Source organism: Alligator mississippiensis, chromosome 4 (genome assembly GCF_030867095.1).
Source record: "Alligator mississippiensis isolate rAllMis1 chromosome 4, rAllMis1, whole genome shotgun sequence".
Lineage (NCBI taxonomy): Eukaryota > Metazoa > Chordata > Crocodylia > Alligatoridae > Alligator > Alligator mississippiensis.
Window position 1 is genome coordinate 229,398,603 of NC_081827.1, and position 18,601 is coordinate 229,417,203.

Here is an 18,601-nt window from a genome sequence, read left to right on the forward strand (position 1 = left end):
AAAAGGACTTCACCATTAAATTACTGTAATTATCTGAATCAAACACAAACACATACCATAGTGTCCCTCATCCCATCTAAGCCAAAAACAAAGATTCTGTAGTAGACATTAACAGCAGTATCAGTCTAACAGGTATGATAAAATTAGAAACTCTAAGGGAAGAAGACTATCTGTAGCTCAGCATAAACTTCAGAACACAAGCTTCAATAAGGTCCCTGGAGGTAAGCTAAACACACTAGTTAACAGCCACATATGTTTTTGCCAGTTTTAAAATTTGTATGTTTAGATTTAATGTACATGAAAATGAGAGACTAAAACTATTGTCTAGAGTCAGCTAAACAACATGCAAACACATTCCTATTCTTCTTGGAATTCGGCCTGCGGGCACCCACCAACTGTACCCTGCCCAGCCCTTCCGTCTATGAGGGTGAGAACAAGGCACCCACGTATACACATGCCCCCAACATACCCTATTGCTCCTCACTCCCACCCTCCTGGGTGGAAGGGCCCTGCCAAGCCAACATGAAGCTTCCAAGCGGAGCTGCTGCTGCCGCTGGGGAGTTGCTTGGCTCCCCCATCATCATCCTGGTTGCTACGGGAAGCAGGTAGGGAAACAGAGCTGCAGCTTGGCAGCAACGGGGAGCTGCAGCATGGAGCCTATTCCTGGGGGGTGGCGGCAATGTGGAGCTCAGGTGGGCAGAGTGTGGGTGTGAGGGGAATACCCCATACTCCTCCCCTGGTGCACAGCCCCAGCAGGCAGTGGTAGCAGGAGCAGCAGCAGCAGGCGGGGGTGCTCATGCCTGGCAGCGCATGGCTCCAGCCACTGCTGCACATGGGGACAAGGGATGAAGCCCCCACCAGGCTGTCTCTATTGCCAGCACTCCCTGCTGCACACATGCAGCCCCCGCAATTGCACGGCGCAGGAGGGGAGTCCCATGTACTGGAGTCGGCTACTTTCCCTGCCCAGTCACACAGGTCCAGGTGTATGATTAGTTTTGATTAGTGTATGGTTTAGTTTTTTTCTGGTTCTAAGATGGCAACCTCCCCTCCCAAAAGGAGCATTTCCAGGGGAGCAAGGGGAGGGACTTCCTGTGGTAAAGGTCAGGGGTTAGGGGTGGGACTTTCAGTCCTAAGATGGCAACCAGGGGGGTGAGGCAACTGTCCAGGTGCAGGGCTACCCATGTGGTCCTCAAAAGCTCATGAAACCTCATTAAGCAGCCCTCCACCTAAAGTATTTGCCCATTCCTGTCTTACACCCTTCTTCTCAAAGGGCCTCACTTTGGCCTGTCCATAAAATCAAAAAGAAACCTACTCTGAATCACACTGAATTAAGCTAATTCAATACTCAAAGTATCACAATTTAATGTAGAATTTAAAGTAATATAAAAATGAAAGCATACTGCAATGTAACTTACATCAATATGTAAGTTACACTAGAATTAGGAATCAACAGGCAGGGATCTATAAAAGGGTAGCTCACACAGTTGGCTGTTATGACTATACCTTGTTGCTAGGCTAGGGGAAGAGGTAACTGCGATCTGGACTTTAGCAAACAAGCTTCCCAGAATAGACATGGACAGGTGAAACCTAACAGTGCAACTTTCACCAGCAGTATTTGACCCAATTCTAGTGGTAACATTCCGCCAGAGTATTTGACCCAATTCTAGTGGTAACATTCCGCCAGATTGGATGAAGTTATCCCAGCTTAAGAGTGTGTGTCATTTGTTATTATTTGGCTGTTATACTATAATTTAACGTAAACTGATTTAATCCGACTGCAGCACCACCAACATTCCACACGTCCTGCTGGCCTGAACTCTTCAACTACTTCTCTTGCTATACTCAGAAATCCTTCTAGCTGATCCTACTTGTCAATACAATACTGCATCTATATGCAGTGATCTGACCTGGTATTTTTTACCCCTTAATTCATTTTCTGAAATGGAATATATTTTAAGATAAAATACCTTTACCTTCTTAAGGAGATACTATCTTGAACTGATGCAATAAACACATTGCTTTAAGATGGAGATTCACATTGTGGGCATAACAACAAAAATGTCAAGTGCTTTTCTCCTTCTATACTTAAGGTAGGAAAGGACTATAGCTATAACTATCTGTCTGAATTAGTGCAAAAAATAAACTATAAAACGGATTATATTTGGATCCACTGCAGGGCTGTGAGAGTGCCACAGCCACAATCTTCATTACCGAACATCCTTAACAACAGAAGCTACAAACGCTGAATAAAGGAGATCAAACCTTTTCACTGAGCTACATTATTATTCACTGAGGTGATTTCCCCCAAGAACACAGGGATTAGTTGGGTAGCGTGAGAAAAGCTTAACTACTGTTGCCTTTGCTACACCTTACCCTATAGATCAAGAACTTCATTCTCCAAAGCCGTAACCTGGTTATTTTCACCAGGACTAAAGACACCTACCGCATTTTAATGAATTAAAAAAAAAAAAATCAACTGATATTAAAACTCAAAACAGCAATAACATTTCTACTGATTTTGAGCAAGTATTTGCAGTCAATATAATAATTAACTACGTAATAGCACAGCCAGAAGTAAAAACAGTACACCAACCCTTTAAAAATATTGGTTTCTTCACAAGAATTAAACAAAATCTACGCTCAAGAATGAAAAGGCACAGACTTGAGTAAATCAGAGAGTTAAGATGCGAAGATGCTATTGTTTGAAATATGGACAAGTTAAAAGTTAAGGCATAAAAATAATAGAGCAAAATCAAGCAATAATATATTATAGTTTGTATTTTGGTATTTCTCCAAGTTATATTGGAGAAAGATTGAGTTACATATTAGTTCCACATAAAAGTAATTCTAAGAGTTAGCAGCTCAAACACAGGCAAAGAGTTTTACAGCAAGTACATCACTCTTCATTCCCCCTTCTAGTTTCAAATTTAAATTCAGAAGACATTAATACAAAAGGGAATAAATTAATAAAACCAAAATCAAGGAACCAGAAAGCATTTCAACTGATTTCCATAAATAAAGAACCATATCAAACAAGACTGGTTGCTTACATTTCCATATCTCTGCAATTTATACATACATTTGGAAATGTAAAGGTAACATCACCCATGCAGCCTTACATCTAGTCCCACACACACACAACTACACATAATGAAAATGTCAATGAACTGAGTCAGGCCTACTAGGGAGGAAGAAAAATAGTTGGGCTGCCAAAGCCATGCCAATTATTCACAGGACACAAGAGCTGGTTGTAAAACATCATTACACTATTTTTTGTTTTTTAAATACAGGGTTTTTTTCTCTCCATTTCACAACTTTTTCTTAAAACTAATCATGGGTGTCTCCTCCTAGTCTGCTTTTTAAGTTTGTTTCTTTTTGTCACCTTCAAAACTCCTATAAAACTTCTCCTTCCCTGTCGTGTTCTCTATATTGTATCTTAGCAAGTATCTCAGTCTTGTTTTCCCACCTTCTAGCTTCAAAATTATTTCTTTCAACTCCCATTTGTTCTTTTCAAAATTTATTTTTTGCTACATCCTAAAACCTCCATTAAAAGCAGCCACACCATAACTTTATTTCTGGCAGAGACCTATGGTAAAGGGGAAAATATTAACTAAGTATCAACATATTGCTTCAGACTTCTGCTGCCTCTGAAAAGCCAACTGCTTACGGTTCCCTTTGTCCTAGGCTACGTCTGCCACATAACATACTTGACCTTCCAATTTTTACCAGTCTCTCTAGGTAAGTAAACAGTTTTCCTCCAAGCCAATGTAAATCACAGCCTAGTTTTAAAGTTCTATGATTGTATATATTTTTACCCTTGATGATAAGTTATTTATTTTGACCAGCCTCCGTGCCCTCCCTCTCCTCCCTAACTTTGCATAGCTCCAAATCTACCGATAATTCTTGCCAAAACTGAAGTCCAATCCAATTCCAGAATACTCACAATACATTTTATTTTCATGAGATTTTGCAGTCAAAATGATCTAAGAAAAATGGTTATTGCCCTCTTTATTACAAATTTAGGGCATGTCCAGTTTGGTACAAAAAGACAACCCATGCAACAAAGAGTTTATATTCTAAATAAGAGAACAGAACTCTAGTTACTAGTTTCTCACTGTTTATAGGCATTGACTCTGGTCTCTGTCATCATGGACAATATCCAGCATATATTCTTTATTAAGCTGCTACAGATCAATGAGGAAAATTTAATTCTGAAATGCATAGTTTTGATAAAATATTTACTTCATTCTTCTAAGAATTTCACCTTTGTCAATTTTTTCCATAAAGTAGCTAGGCATCATACATACTGAAAACAGATGTTATAACAACATGAACAAACATACATTGTGTTTTTATTACAGCTAAAACAAACTTCTTTAAGCTTGTGTAGACCCCCCCTGACCCTGAGGACACTAAGATTTTTCAGAACAGATATAACTGCAGCATTGAGTCAAAAGCAGCAGTAGGTTACACCCTCAGCTTTTCTCCCCTGCCAAAAGTTGTTTGCAATGGTCTTTTCTCTCCCCTTCTAAACATATCCTTTTCCATTTAACAAGTACTGTTTTTTCCCCATTTTATTATTAACGTAACAAAAACAGGCTGTTTCTGTACATGGACCCCCAGTACTGGTATCAGTAGAATTAGACAGAAGTAAACAATAACAGAAGTATGGTTGAAGATGGGGTATAAATTCTTTTTACTGGTTCCTAGCAAACAAATAGAGCATTTAAAATGTGATAAATTATTAATGTTACTGTAGGGGAAGTGAGCTACTATGTGACCTTTAGCAAGTCACTTCACCTCCCTCTATTTCTATTACTAGACTTTATCTGCCTTCTCTATTTAGATTATCAACTCCTTGAGGCACGGACTATCTTTCATATTATAATGCTCAATGGACATCCAATGTCAAATGTCCCCTTCATATGTAGCAAAGGACAAAAAATTAAAACCTTTTATTAATGTTAGTGCCCTCTATAGGGCCAACTGGAAATTAAGGTCATGACAAGCTAGCAGCTATACCAGGGGTGGGCAGCATCAGGCCCACGGGGCAAAAAAAATGTAGAAAATTAATATTTTTCTGTCTTTGGTTCCTGTCAAAAATGACAGGAACCAAGGGCAGTAGGACCCAGGGGAAGCCCGGCGGGCTCCCACAACAGCAGGGCCTGCCCGGCCCCACCCCCTCAGCCAAAAGCCCAGCAGGGGCTTCTGGCCTGGGCCCACATGGCTGCCCCTTGCTGGAACCGCAGGTAAGGGGGAAGGGGGGGAAAGGCAGGGAGGTCCCCAGGCAGGGAAGGAGCCTGGGGAAAAAGTTGCCCGCAGAAAAGCTGAGCACGGTGGGGAAAAGTGGCCCCTTGCCCACTCCATGGCCAGCATCCCGTGCTGCAGACACTCGCAGCCTACGTGGGGCTGCCTGTGCCTGCTCCGGACAGGCCCGCACAGGCTGTGAGTGGCTGCAGCAGGGAATGCCGGCCATGGGGCAGGCGAGGGGCCGCTCCCCCGCCCCAGTACCACCTTGTAACCCAGCCCCGCTACCAGCCTGGGCCCTGCATGGCTCCGGGCTCGTCTGTCAGGGCTGCGCATGGAGACAGCAGCTGCAGGCCCCCCCCCCCACAACCTTGCCACGCCGGGCAGTATTTGCCACTGCCACCTATGGGCTGCCAAGCGTGCAAGCTGCGGGCAGGCAGCAGCAGCCAACACTGCCTGACGTGGCAAGCAGGGGGGCTGCAGCTGCTGTCTCCACACCCAGCCCTGACGGGCAAGCCCAGAGCTGGTGGAGCCCAGGCTGACAGCAGGGCCGGATTACAAGCTGGTGCTGAGTGCGGGGAAAAGTGGCCCCTAGCTCGCCCTGTGGCCAGTGCCCCGCCCTGTAGCCATTTGCAGCCCGCATGGGGCTGCCTGTGCCTGCTCCAGACAGCCCAGCGTGGGCTGCGAGCGGCTGCAGCAGGAAGCGCTGGCCATGGGGCAGGCGAGGGGCCGCTTTTCCCCACACTCAGCACCAGCTTCTTCCCTGACGGCGAGCAGGCAGTCAGGGCTATGCGCTGCCCCCCGCCTGTACTGCAGGGTTGGGGGGCATTGGGAGTGAGTGGGCGGGGATCCAATGGGAGCATGGGGCCTGCACTGGTGTCCCAGGGCCAGTGCCGGCAGGGGCCAGAGCAGGGTGGCAGGAGCGCGGGGTCCCAGTTCACAGGGGCTCTATGGAGCCAGGCCAGCTCCCCCCTCTCCCTGCTGGTGCAGCCCAGCCTGGCTCCACAGATCCCTGCCAGCCTGTGCCCCGCTTTGGGCCCTCCTGGTGCTGGCCCTGGGACATTGGTTCCGAAGACATTGGGACATTGGTCCCAAGATGGTGACCAGGAGGCAGGGCACCTGTCGAGGGGTGAGGCTACCCATGTGACCCTCGGCAGCCTGTCAAAACTGGGTAAGCAGCCCTCCGCCTGAAATAAATTGCCCGCCCCGAGCTATACACACACACAGTTTAGAAAAAAAGAAACAGCTTTGCTCCAAAGCAATTTATAGTCCAAAATCATGATCCTCACACACTTTGGATGTGGATTAATTTGAGACAACGGTTTAACCAAAAACACAAGAAAAGGGGGAGGAAGAACAATCACAACCCTAAATAGCTCAAACTAACAAACACAACGCAATGACTGTGCTTCAATTAGAAATTTTTGATTCTTTATAAAAACTGCTGGCTATGCTTATTCCCAAGTTTAAAAAAATAACCTGTTTCTGCTAGTGACCAATATTTTATCCTGTGCTAAAACACTAAATAGGCCTGCACTAGCACATTTCCTTCATTTTAATTTTAAGCTATGTTTAATTATATAGGCCCAAATCTTTATAACTTTTTCAGACTGGTAAGCACCTGCTCAGTCCCATTAATAACAGTTACTGTATTTATTTTCCCATTATTGTCCCATATTAAGCCTCTACTATGTACAACAGATTTAAGTTTTACCCAAATTATTTATCTTGCAACTTTATTTAAAGCAAACACAGAAGCTTTGTAAAAAATACTAAAAGATTATCTGAATCCTGACCACATATTTATTATTTTGAAGGAGTTTATTCTGAGAGCCTACAATCACCAATACTTGCCTGAACCATATCCCTTTACCTGAATAAGTGTTAACAAAAAAAAACAAACATCCATACCTTTATAAAAAGAAAGACAAACACAGCCTTTGGCCACATGACTTAATATACAACCTTCCTTTCTCTCTCTTTCTTGCTACATTGTTTTAAAATTGATCATTCAAAATAATATAACCACTTACTTGGGTTGGTACAAGTACTGGAGGATATGCTAGTTTGTGATGCCTATACATCCAAAATGAAAAGAGTACGATCACTGCAATTCCCATTATAGGCACCAATGAGTAAAGCAAGGTATTGAACAAAGGTGGCTTAGGTGTAACAGGATTGGAAGTGGCTGAAGAAAAAAATAGTTACAATTAATCTTTTATGATGGAGACTTTAACAAAGCAGAAAAAGACCATCCAAGACTTAAACAGAATTAAGAGAATTTAAAAAGTAAAAGTAAGAGCGTCAATTTCAACTACCAAAACTGAGTGGCAGAATTCAGTTAAATATAACATACTTTAATAACCAGATATAGAAGAGATTTTCAAAAGCATAGAAGGATTTTAAGAGAACAAGTTTTCCTGAAAGGATGTATGCATCAAAATCCCTTTGTCACTTTTGAGATGGTGGATTATTCCAAAGTTGAACCTTTGGAAAATATACTGTGAGGCACTTTCTGTAAAGTAGGGCTAGTTAAAAGTCTGTCGAAACAAACTTGCAATGGAAAAGCCTGTTCCTTTAAGCCTGAAATATTTCATTTCAAACATTTCTAGGTTAATAAATTTTTGCAGAATCCAAGGCAGGGTCCCATGAACCCTGCCTAAATTCCTGAGGCCTGGCTCTGAGCACTGAAGCCTGAAAGCTCTGAGGTCCCTAGCCAAGTCCACTGAGCAGGTCTAACTTAAAGCTGGAAGCCCTTAAAGTTGTGGGGGTCTCAGCCTTAATCTTCCTGATGAAACTGCCCCAGAGCCATGGGTCTTAGAGAAGGACAGTTTAGCAAGAGTTTAACAGCTGTTCAGTTACGAGTCCCTCTCATTTTGGCTTCACTCCCAGTTTAGCAGCAGGAAGCCTGCAATTCCTGAGAACGGTGGCTGGACCTTGAAACACTAGGGATGGCCTCAGTCATCAGGCTCAGAGGCAATCAGCACAGTGGAGCAGCCAGAAAGCCCAAACTGTGGAAGTCCCACAAGTGCTAGGTGTAAATGATCTTTTACTAGACCTGACAAAGAATTTCTCACATTCGAAAGCATATCTAACTTTATACCAACTACATAGTCGGTCCAGTAAAAGATATCACCCTAACAAATCCTTGCCTCTAGCGCAATTTCTGAACCACCACAGCTACAACATGACTCCTATGCCATCCTTTGCTAATAGCAGGGGTAAAACTGACAAAAACATTAATTTTGTTGAAGAGTTGAAGCTTCAGAGGAAGGAACTAATTTGGGAAATGTCTCATTTTTCTTGGAATTCTGGCTTTCAGGAAATGTCAAAGTTTTTGGTTTTGATCTGATTCAGACTAAAACCAATTTAACAAATGGAAGTTTCCCATTAAACTTTTTTCCTCTTTTCAGCTTATATTGTGTCAATTCATTTTAAAAAGGGAAAAGCCCTATTATAAAATATAGCTGTAAGGGACCGTTTGTGCACTTAACTTAAAATTAACCTGACTATTGAACAAGACCTTGAGATCATTCATACACAATACACATATGGGTGCTATGTCTTATAGTTATTCATTCATACCTTACCAATGTATGTCCTTACATTCAAGATAAGATTTTTTATTTAAGGATATAAAAAGGAGACTCTCCAAGCAATCAAGGAGTGAGTGGACAAGGACAGCAAACAGGCAAGTTTGCAAGCAGTTCACTGGGAGCAACAGAAGGAAGAGGAAGAGGAGGAGAAGCCAGGCACCAAGCACCAGATCCTGCTCTGGCAAGGTAAGTCAGCCAGCACTACCTGTGTGTTGGCTTGCTGAGTGTTTGTTTGGTGGGCTGTGTGCCTGGCCATGTGCTCTGAGCAATTGGGGGTGCTGCTAGCTGCATGATTGATGTGGATGCTGTAGAGGTGATTGCTGCCTGTGTCTACCTTAATTAAGAGGCACAGCCAGGGCCAGCAGAGTATAAAAGGAGACTCCAGGAGCAGCCTGGGACCAAGCTAAAAGGGACACCAAATAGGCGAGTTTGCAAGCAGTTTCCTGATCAGTTTGCCACACTCCTCTTTGAAGACAAGCCTTTAAAGTAAGGCTTTCTGTAATCACAAGTAGTTAAGCTACATACTTTTAGTGTAAGTAGCTAAAACTCAAGAGTTTAACCAATGATTAAGTCCCTTGCCTAACTAGAGTCCTGAGCAAGGGGGAGTTCACTATGGAGTTTGCCCAGAAGTAGAAACTTGGAGTACTGGTTGGGCATGCAATGATGAAATCAGGCAAACTAAAGCACAACTGGAATTGCAGCTAGCAAAGGATGTTAGCAGTAACAAGAAGGGTTTCTATAAGTATGTCAGCAACAAGAGGAAGATCAGGGAAAGTGTGGGTCCCTTACTGAATGGGGGAGGCAACCTAGGCACAGATGATGCAGAAAACACTGAAATACTCAATGCCTTTTTCACCTCAGCCTCCACAAGCAAGGTCAGCTCCCAAACTACTGTACCTGGCAGCAGTCTGGGGAGGAGGTAAACAGCTAACAGTGGTGAAAGAACAGGTTAGGGACTATTTAGAAAAGCTGGACGTGTACAAGTCCATAGGACTGGACATAATGCACCCGAGGGTACTGAGAGAGCTGGCCACTGTGATTTCAAAGAAAATGGCCAGGGGTTCTGCAAAGTTGTGATGATCGGGAGAGGTCCTGGATGATTGGAAAAGGGCAACTATAGTGCCCATTTTTAAGAAATAGAAGGAGGATGATCTGGGAAACTACAGACCAGCCAGCCTCACTTCAGTCCCTGGAAAAGTCATGGAGCAGGTCCTCAAGGAATCTATTTCTAAGCACTTAGAGGAGAAGGTGGTGATTAGGAACAGTCAGCATGGATTCACCAAGAGCAAATCATGCCTGACCAACCTTATTGCCTTCTATGACAAGATGACTGGCTCTGTGGACATAATATACCTTGACTCCTGATACCAAGGCTCCTGATACAGTCTCCCACAACAACAGCACAAGCAAGATAAGGAAATATTGGCTGGATGAATAGACTGTAAGGTGAACAGAAAAGTGGCTGGATTATCTGGCTCAGAGGGTAGTAATTAATGGCTTGATGTCTAGTTGGCAGCCGGTACAAAGTGGAGTGCCAGTCCTAGGGCCAGTTTTGTTCAATATCTTCATCAACAACCTGAAAGATGGGATAGAGTGCACCCTCAGCACATTTGCAGATGAATCCAAGTGGGGTGGTGGAGCAGTAGATAAACTCTGGAGGGTAGGGCTAGGATTCAAAGAGACCTGAACAAATTGGAGGATTGGACCAGAAGAAATTTCATGAGGTTCAGCAAGGACAATAAGGACAAGTGCACGTAGGATGGAACAATCCCATGCACCAGTACAGGCTGGGAACTGACTGCTAAGCAGCAGCTCTGCAGAAAAGGACCTAGGGGTTGCAGTGGAGAATAAGTTGAATATGAGCCAACAGTGTGCCTTTGTTGCAAAAAAGGCTAATGATATACGGAGCTGCATTAGTAGAAGCATTGCCAGCAGAGATGGGGGGGGGGGGGAGATGATTTTTTTCCCCTCCATTCGGCACTGGTGAGGCCACATCTGGATTACTGTGTCCAGTTTTCAGCCCCCCACTTCAGAGAGGATGTGGAAAAACTGGAGAGTCTAGCAGAGGGCAATGAAAATGGTTAGGGAGCTGAGGCACATGGCTTCTGAGGAGAGGCTGAGGGAACTGAGCTTAGTCTGGAGAAGAGAAGACTGAGGGGGATTTAATAGCAGCCTTCAACTACCTGAAAGGTGGTTCCAAAGAGGATGGAGCTGTTTTCAGTGATGGCAAGTGACAGAACAAGGAGCAACAGTCTCAAGTTGCAGCAAGGGAAGTTTAGGTTGGATATTAAGACAACCTCTCTCACTAGGAGGGTAGTAAAGGACTGGAACAGATTACCCAGAGAGGCTGTGGAGTCCCAGCTAGACAGTCTTGCCTGGGATGATATAGTTAGGGGATGGTCCTGCTTTAAGCAAGGGGTTGGACTAGTCCTGACATCCCTTCCAACCCTAACTTTTCACCTATAAACGTGATGAACCTCTGCTCCAATACCTGCTAATTAGCACATGGAGCAGACTCAATTAATCAAGTCTGCTGGAGCATGCTAATTAGTGTGCTCCAGAAGCCTCCACTTCACATGTATTCAGTATCCCCACATTTCAAAACGGCGCCAGGGCACTTTAACTAAAGCTTTTCAAATGGGCTTTAGTTAGCACACCCCCACTGCCATTTTGAAGCATGGGATGCTGAATACACGTGATGCTGTAGATGCTTTAATTGAAGCAGCTCTCAAAGCCACTCTAATCAAATCGCCTGCCCTCCCACCTCCTTCCCCCTCCCCACCCCGAGCATATGTATAGATGCCCTAGAATTCCATGATTTGGCTTATATTTTCAAAAACAAAAAAACCTCATTACTTCTATTTAGCCTTCTTGATGACATCTTTGCTAAACAGGATGACATAGGTAAATGCCTTTTAATAGTTTAGAGTGCTTATATCATTTTAAATGGCTTTGTTCTGAAACACAGACTTTCCATTTAAGCTGAATATCAAATTGGCTGTTTTCATAATTAATTTGAACTAAAATACAACTGCTATTCTAGTAAAGTAACTTACCTGTTTACAGAAGTTATCTAGAGGAGTGGTTCTCAACCTTTTTTGTACCAGGGACCATTTGTAAACATTGATGGCTTGTCCCGACCCAGTGCCTCTCACTTCTGACCTGCTGCCCACAGCCCACTAGTGTGTGGGCAGGGGATGGGTGCGTTGAAACCCTTTCATCTATTCTTGCAACCCACTTTTGGGTCGTGACCCACGGGTTGAGAAACGCTGACCTAGCAAACGTTTTAGAAAAGTCTCCCCTCTTAAAACTTACAAAAATTATAGTTTTACAAACTTTGCAGAACAGTTTCTTTAAAATATCAAACTTACGTTGCGTGACCTCCATTTCTGGAAAATAGAAAAAACGTTCATTACACATGTTGCCTTCACAGCAACAGAAAAACACTTCAGGACTGTCTTTCTTTTCTATACAATCATTCCTGTAAGAGATCACCAGAAAGTAGATTTTATTAATTTTAAACTGACTTTTGTTTTTAACCAGAGCAAGAATAAAAATTTTAAACTTGAAAGTGCACTTTAGCAAATGTAAGACAGTAATCCAGAACGGCATGATATCCGGAGATAAATCTCTGCTTAAGAGAAACCATAGTTCAATAATACATTTCCTTTTAATCAGTGTTATTTTACTGTAACTTTTCTAATAGAAGATGCAAGCATTTTTCCCTTTTTAAGGTTGAGACTAGAGACCCAAGAAATTTCTAAAACATCTTAAACATTTTGCTAATGAGCCATGAACCCACATTTAAATGAGACATAATAAACAACTTTTTAGCAAGAATTACTTGAGTTCACCCACTAAAACCTCAGTACAATTCTGTAGAGAATGGAAACATTCTTCATAGGAGACAGTGTAGAAAAAATCTATTGAGTCAAATAGTTAGGGCCAATGTCCAAAGTTAGGGATTATTCCACTAACAACAATAGCTCACGAGACAGAATAGTATTAATTGGTGAAGAGAAGTCACAAAAACCTTCTGAAATAAATTTTAGGAGAGGCAAGGCAAGGCAACAGTAGATGTCTTCACTAAAGAAGCAAAAGTGTAAAAGCAAGAGTGTCAAACTTGCATGGTGACTTGGGCTGGATCTGCATGGTAGGGCTCCTTACAGGCTGGATCCAGCCCAGGTCACTGGGTGGTTCCAGCCCCAGGGGACACAGCAGGAGCAGCTCTGGCTCCAAACCGAGGCACACCCAACTCCTGCTACATGCCTGGTGCCAGAGATGGAGCTGCTGCATACCCTGTGCCACTGCTGTAGCTCTAGCTCCAGCACAATTTACGTGGCAACTCCAGCATAGGGCAAAAATGGGGCCAACAGCTGAGGAGATAAGAGCCAAAGCAGTGGTAACAAGCAGAGCACCTGGAAGGCAACCAGGGCTGAAATCAACCTTAACTCACACTTCTGTCTGCTGATCTCCATGTCTCCTGGGGCCCAAAAGCCCCAGATTCTTCAGCAAGCCACTCCCCACAACTTTTGGTGGTATGCTGGTATCCCAGTAAACCAGATTAACAGACTCCATGAGCTAGGTCCAGCCCACAGGCTATACATTTGACCTGCTGGAGTAAAGGAGCAGTCTGAACTTCTTGCAGAAAGAGATGAGGATTACCTCGTTTATAAAAGTTGAAGCGTTTTAAAATGTTATATTTGTCTTTGCAGTCAAGGACAGTTTTTGAACCTATTATAACAACTGCAATTTACAGTTACTTCCATAACGCATTCACACATCAATATTCTTATACCTCTGCCATTAATTATACTTTGTTTTACCACAAACTCTAAATTTAGCACATGGCTATACAACTTCATATCTTAAATTGTATGTAACAGACAGCCCTGGCAAAATATCATACTTATGAACAAACTTGCTTATAAAAGGATGCCAAACAATGATCAATTCATTTCCATAAGTTATAGTTATTGAAGAACAGAAGTATGAAGTTTTCTAATATTTAAGCCTGCCTATCTTATTTTTCATTCAATAAATGTTGGGCATTTCATGTTCCAAAACCGGCATTCTCTTTTGCTTCTACATATTTCTTGAAGCATGTTAGAAATAATTCAGTTCAACTGCAACCAAAATTAAACTTTACACCAAATAAGACCACACACTTTCCACCAATTTAACAGAACTGATATAAGTTTGTGTGTAAATAAATCTTGGTTCTTCTTTTTCAACCTTTTCTCACTGCTCCCACCTGTTCTCTTGACCTCCTTGCCTTCCAAATATTTTCTCACATTTCTTGAAAATCCTGTCATTAGTTTCCCATTAGTGCTTAGCTGCCTAAATGATCCATTTTGTAGTCTATGTTCTCGCTGGATTTCAATAGCAGCAGAGTCGAAAATCCCACCCTAAATGTTTAAATCTGTTGTAAAACTCCTTTACCTAAGCTATGGCTTAGGAAAGAACATAACCTAGCTGCCTCCACCATGGCTATAAAACAATTTCTAGACAAAATTAGTAGTTAAAGGTTCTTTAAAAATTCCTTTTCCTTTCAGTACAGCAATACTTTAGTCTTGTTGAGAAAAGCCATATTATAAATGTGTTGGTATTTCTCTGAAGAACAAAAATAAATAAATAAAAATAAAAATCAGAAGAATTGTACAACTCTGTCAGCAGCAGTGTTTGCAAATCTTAAAATAAATGTGCCCTACAAAAAAAGCAGGAAACATTTCCTTAGGAGAAGAGATAATCATAGTGAATAGCATTTCCTCTTCTAGTAGAAAAGTTGAATATTCAAAAATATGAAGATAATACTATCTTGGGAGTTTTATTTTTCAGAAGTATGTTTTAGTAAAGAATAATAAATAAAGTCTTTTCTTCAATTATCTAGCCTATACTATACAGTTAAGACAATGAGAACAATTTATGACTTGACAGCCTATCATGCGTTTCTTTGTACACAAAGGCATGTAGCCTGGGTCCCAACCAATAACTAAAAAATAAAAGAAGTTTGAATATGGGAACTTCAAAGGTGGTCACCTAGGTCAGAGTTACAGATACTCAACCTCTCTCAAAATAAAACTAAAAGTATTTTGATGCCTTTAACATTAATTTAGATATCTAACTCTACAAACAAAATAAAATCTTCTGGCTCAAACTATTTATGGATTAAAATCCTTTCAGTTGTCTCATAACATTTCTGTCATTGGGGAATTTTGGTAAGCTTTTAGTTATCATTAATATTCAACATAGCAAAAATTATAAATAATTTAAATTTATAGAAAAATAATTCACATACCGGTCATAACAGTTGATATCATCCAGCCAACAACCTTGTTTCACAATTTCAATTGATCCAGAAATATTTTTCCATGTAGCAAAACAGTGTCGTCTTTTATCTTTATCACCGTAACAAGGTTCAATACCACTGCGATTCGTTTTATCTCTTTCCCAATTAGCATTGTAGAAGATGCACTCTTGAGTTTCTGATCTTCCTAGTATGGCACCTATTTGTGATTAAAAGTAAATTACAATTAAAACACAAGATTCTGAGAGGTGAAACACTGAAAATCAAAAGTTGCATGAACAGTTTTTCACAGTTTCTTTAAGTTCTTCCTTTTAAACTTCAAGTTGATATGCTCTTCCAGATGAAACAAAACAACTGTTAAAATAAAAACCTTCTGTTATAGTTAATTATACAGGCTGCAGGACATGGATAGCTTCTCAAGACTGGGAGAAAGGCTAGAGAATATTTGTTAGCAAATAAAAGAAAAGTTTTGAAAATGTTTCTTACTGCCCAAAAGAAGCCAAAAATGTTAATGGCTGAAGGGCAAGTTGAATCAGTGTAGTTAAATAATAGTAGTTTTAGGAATTCTAAAGCAGCATAAGTTTATTTTACCCTATTCTTAAGGTTGTTTTTATTTCATTTCTTTATGCTTGTGATAAAGACCATTCGTTTATATTAATCAAAGGAAGTTAAGAGCAACTATAAATTCAACTTCATACCACCGTCTTTCTTCTATTCTTTCTCTTGACTTTCAGTGGTGGCTACTGCAGGGGGCTCTGGCCACCGACACCTGTCCATAACCGAGACCCAGCAGAGTTGGCAACAATAACAAGGTGGAGAAGACAATCTTCCATGCCTTCTTGGAGTATTCCCAGGGGTGTGATCACTCTTTATTGCCCTCAGCACCCTCTTCAGCATGCTGAACTGGGACTTCAAGACTGCATACATTTTCTCTCTCCTGCACTGAGCGACTCAGGGAAGCATTATCTGCCTAGCCAGTCTCCTGCTAGGGCAAGTCAAGATAGCAACCCTGAAGAGCTGCAGAAACTGGCTTGCAGGGGTTGGCTCTAAATGCCCTACAGACCTTCTGTTTCCTGATCTGGGCATTGGTCTCATTTTCAATTTGGACACTTCATCTTGCAACAAAACGCAGACTGCTTTGTGTTGTGCTAGGCCATCAAGGGAACACTTTTCAAAGTGGAAAATGGACCAATAGTCCTCAATGTGTACTCCCATGAAAGGCATTGTGTGCCCAAGAAGGTTTTGATCTCTGCTAATATGGATGTTTTGTTACTGACAAGTGTTTCGTGCTCTGCCTCTTGGGGGAAGAGGCAAATGCTTCTGCACTTTCACCGTTTGTTTTTAACTTTTATATATATATATATATATATATATATATATATAAATAAAGGTTTAAAAACCCTCTCTGCCATTTAGTTTCTCAACACTAACACTGCTAAGTTTCAAGATAGAAATATTTCTATCTATACTATAGCAGAAACTCTTCTTCTACTTAGAGAGAACATAGGGTGCCTATACACATGCTCTGACACATTCTAATTAGAACGCGTTGGAGCAGAATCAATTAATTACTAGACTCGATTAATCTAGCTAGAACGCTCCTGTATGCCTCACTGTCACGTGTATTTAGGGCCCCACATTTCAGAATGGAGGTGGGGATGCTTTAACTAAAACTCGAATGAGCTATAGTTAAAGCGCTCCCACGGCCATTTTGAAACATGGGACACTGAATATACATGATGCTGTGGCGTTTTAATTAGAGCAGCTGGCGGGGAGCTGCTCCAATTAAAATGCCCCTTCCCCCACCCGCAGCACATGTATAGACACCCATAATGTTTAGTTGCAGCAGTCTCTCATAGGAAAGTTACCTAAATAAGGATGGAGAAACGGCTAAGACAGATAGAAAAGGAAATAAGTGTTGTCATGGATGCCCCCACCCTTCTGCCCCACAACAGTGGGTGCTTGTCTGGGACCTCCATGCCTTTGCCTGATATCTGACACCAGCAATGTCTTCTTGAGCGCATGGAGTTGGCAAGGGGTGGAGGGAGAGAGGGAGGGAGGGAAGCCCCAACTCTCCCTGAAATCCTGGCTGGAAGTCGTTTGACATGCTTCTGTTTTCAGGGGCCTGGCCTCAAGGATCTACCTTCCAGTTCCACTCCCGAGCGAGCAATTCTTCCTCTTGTTTGGGAGAAATGTCCCCTCAAGTTCTAAGCAGCAAAACAGACAGTTCCCCTTCAATAAAGGCATTTGTTGGGGCAAACCAAAGGCCACCCAGCCAGAGGTTCTCTGCCCTCTCAAAAGAGTTAAGCAGTCCCTCTGTCCCCAAACTAGCATGCGCAGCCCTGAGCACCCCAAAGAGAGCTGCTCTCCTTCCTGTCTGCCCAGGCACAACCCCCAAAGCTACTCAGCTGGTCAGTCTCATCATCAGACTATCGTCTCGGAGCAGACAGCCTGTATTCTTCACTCTTTCATCTACTGTCATGTTTATTTCCATCCTGGATGTCACCTGCAATCCCACCTTTGTTGATGTGTCAGTCAATTCAAGTCTCTGTTTATGCTGAAATCCATCTCCTCTTCCCTAGCCCTCCACCACACACAAGTAGCTCTGTGATTTAGCAGGAGGTCGATTCACACTTAATTCTCCACTCATAGACTAATCACAGAAACTGAGACATGCAACATTATTACAACATGAACATACTCAGACAGAAATATTACAATAAAACCCTGAGTCCGTTAGAGATGCAGAAAGAATAAATCAGCTAAAACATCTGACCATACAGTACTTTGTAACAAAGTCTGATACTTCACCCAAAAAGTTTAAATTATTTGAAGGGAATGGTTCACAAAAGTGAGCAGTTCTGGAAGCAAAGTTCAATCATGAGTCTCAATCAATCAATCATGTTTACTTGTTGATGCAGGATAAGATATACTTGGAAGTTGCAGAGGGTCTCTCTGCTGGAATTACTATCCAAGAAGTATTGCAATATTTAATGAAATAAAGTGCTTGGTTCTATGTCTAGAGTCTGAGAGGTATTTAAGTTTTGTTTGTTTGGGGTTGATTTTGGTGGGGGGGGCAAAAGAAGCAAACTGACACACAAATCTTGTGAAAGTATGAAGTGATTAATCTTTCTTTGCACTAAACAAAATGGAATCTGAAAATAGAAAATGTTGTCTGACTCTCCCCTGAGACCTCCAGACTCTAAAGCCAAGAAGCCAGTCTCACGACCACAGATGTTGACAAAGATCATAGAAGGCTCTGGATCACAGGTTGGCAAAGGTTTTTGGAGGGAGGCTGGGATGACCCTGTTCAGGCCCAAGGTAGGTTGGCTCTAGGACTGAGCTGCCTTCACTACTTCTCCCCACCACCTTAATGCAGCATGGTACAGGCAGAATCCTCCCATGCTGAAGTCACTGCCTCCCAGCTATGGCATGCCCAGCACGTGGAAAG

General features: G+C 42.2%; 1 protein-coding gene across 1 annotated transcript in view; it reads right to left on the bottom strand.

Moving 5' to 3' along the window:
- Positions 1-18,601, bottom strand: part of ACVR2A (activin A receptor type 2A) — an 83,392-nt gene that overhangs the window by 21,888 nt on the left and 42,903 nt on the right. Inside the window, exons 2-4 of the mRNA XM_006277126.4 lie at positions 15,142-15,349; positions 12,215-12,324; positions 7,281-7,435 (exon numbers count right to left, since the gene is read on the bottom strand). Of these exons, the coding sequence (XP_006277188.1) occupies positions 7,281-7,435; positions 12,215-12,324; positions 15,142-15,349 (473 nt within the window). The remainder of the gene's footprint in view (positions 1-7,280; positions 7,436-12,214; positions 12,325-15,141; positions 15,350-18,601) is intronic.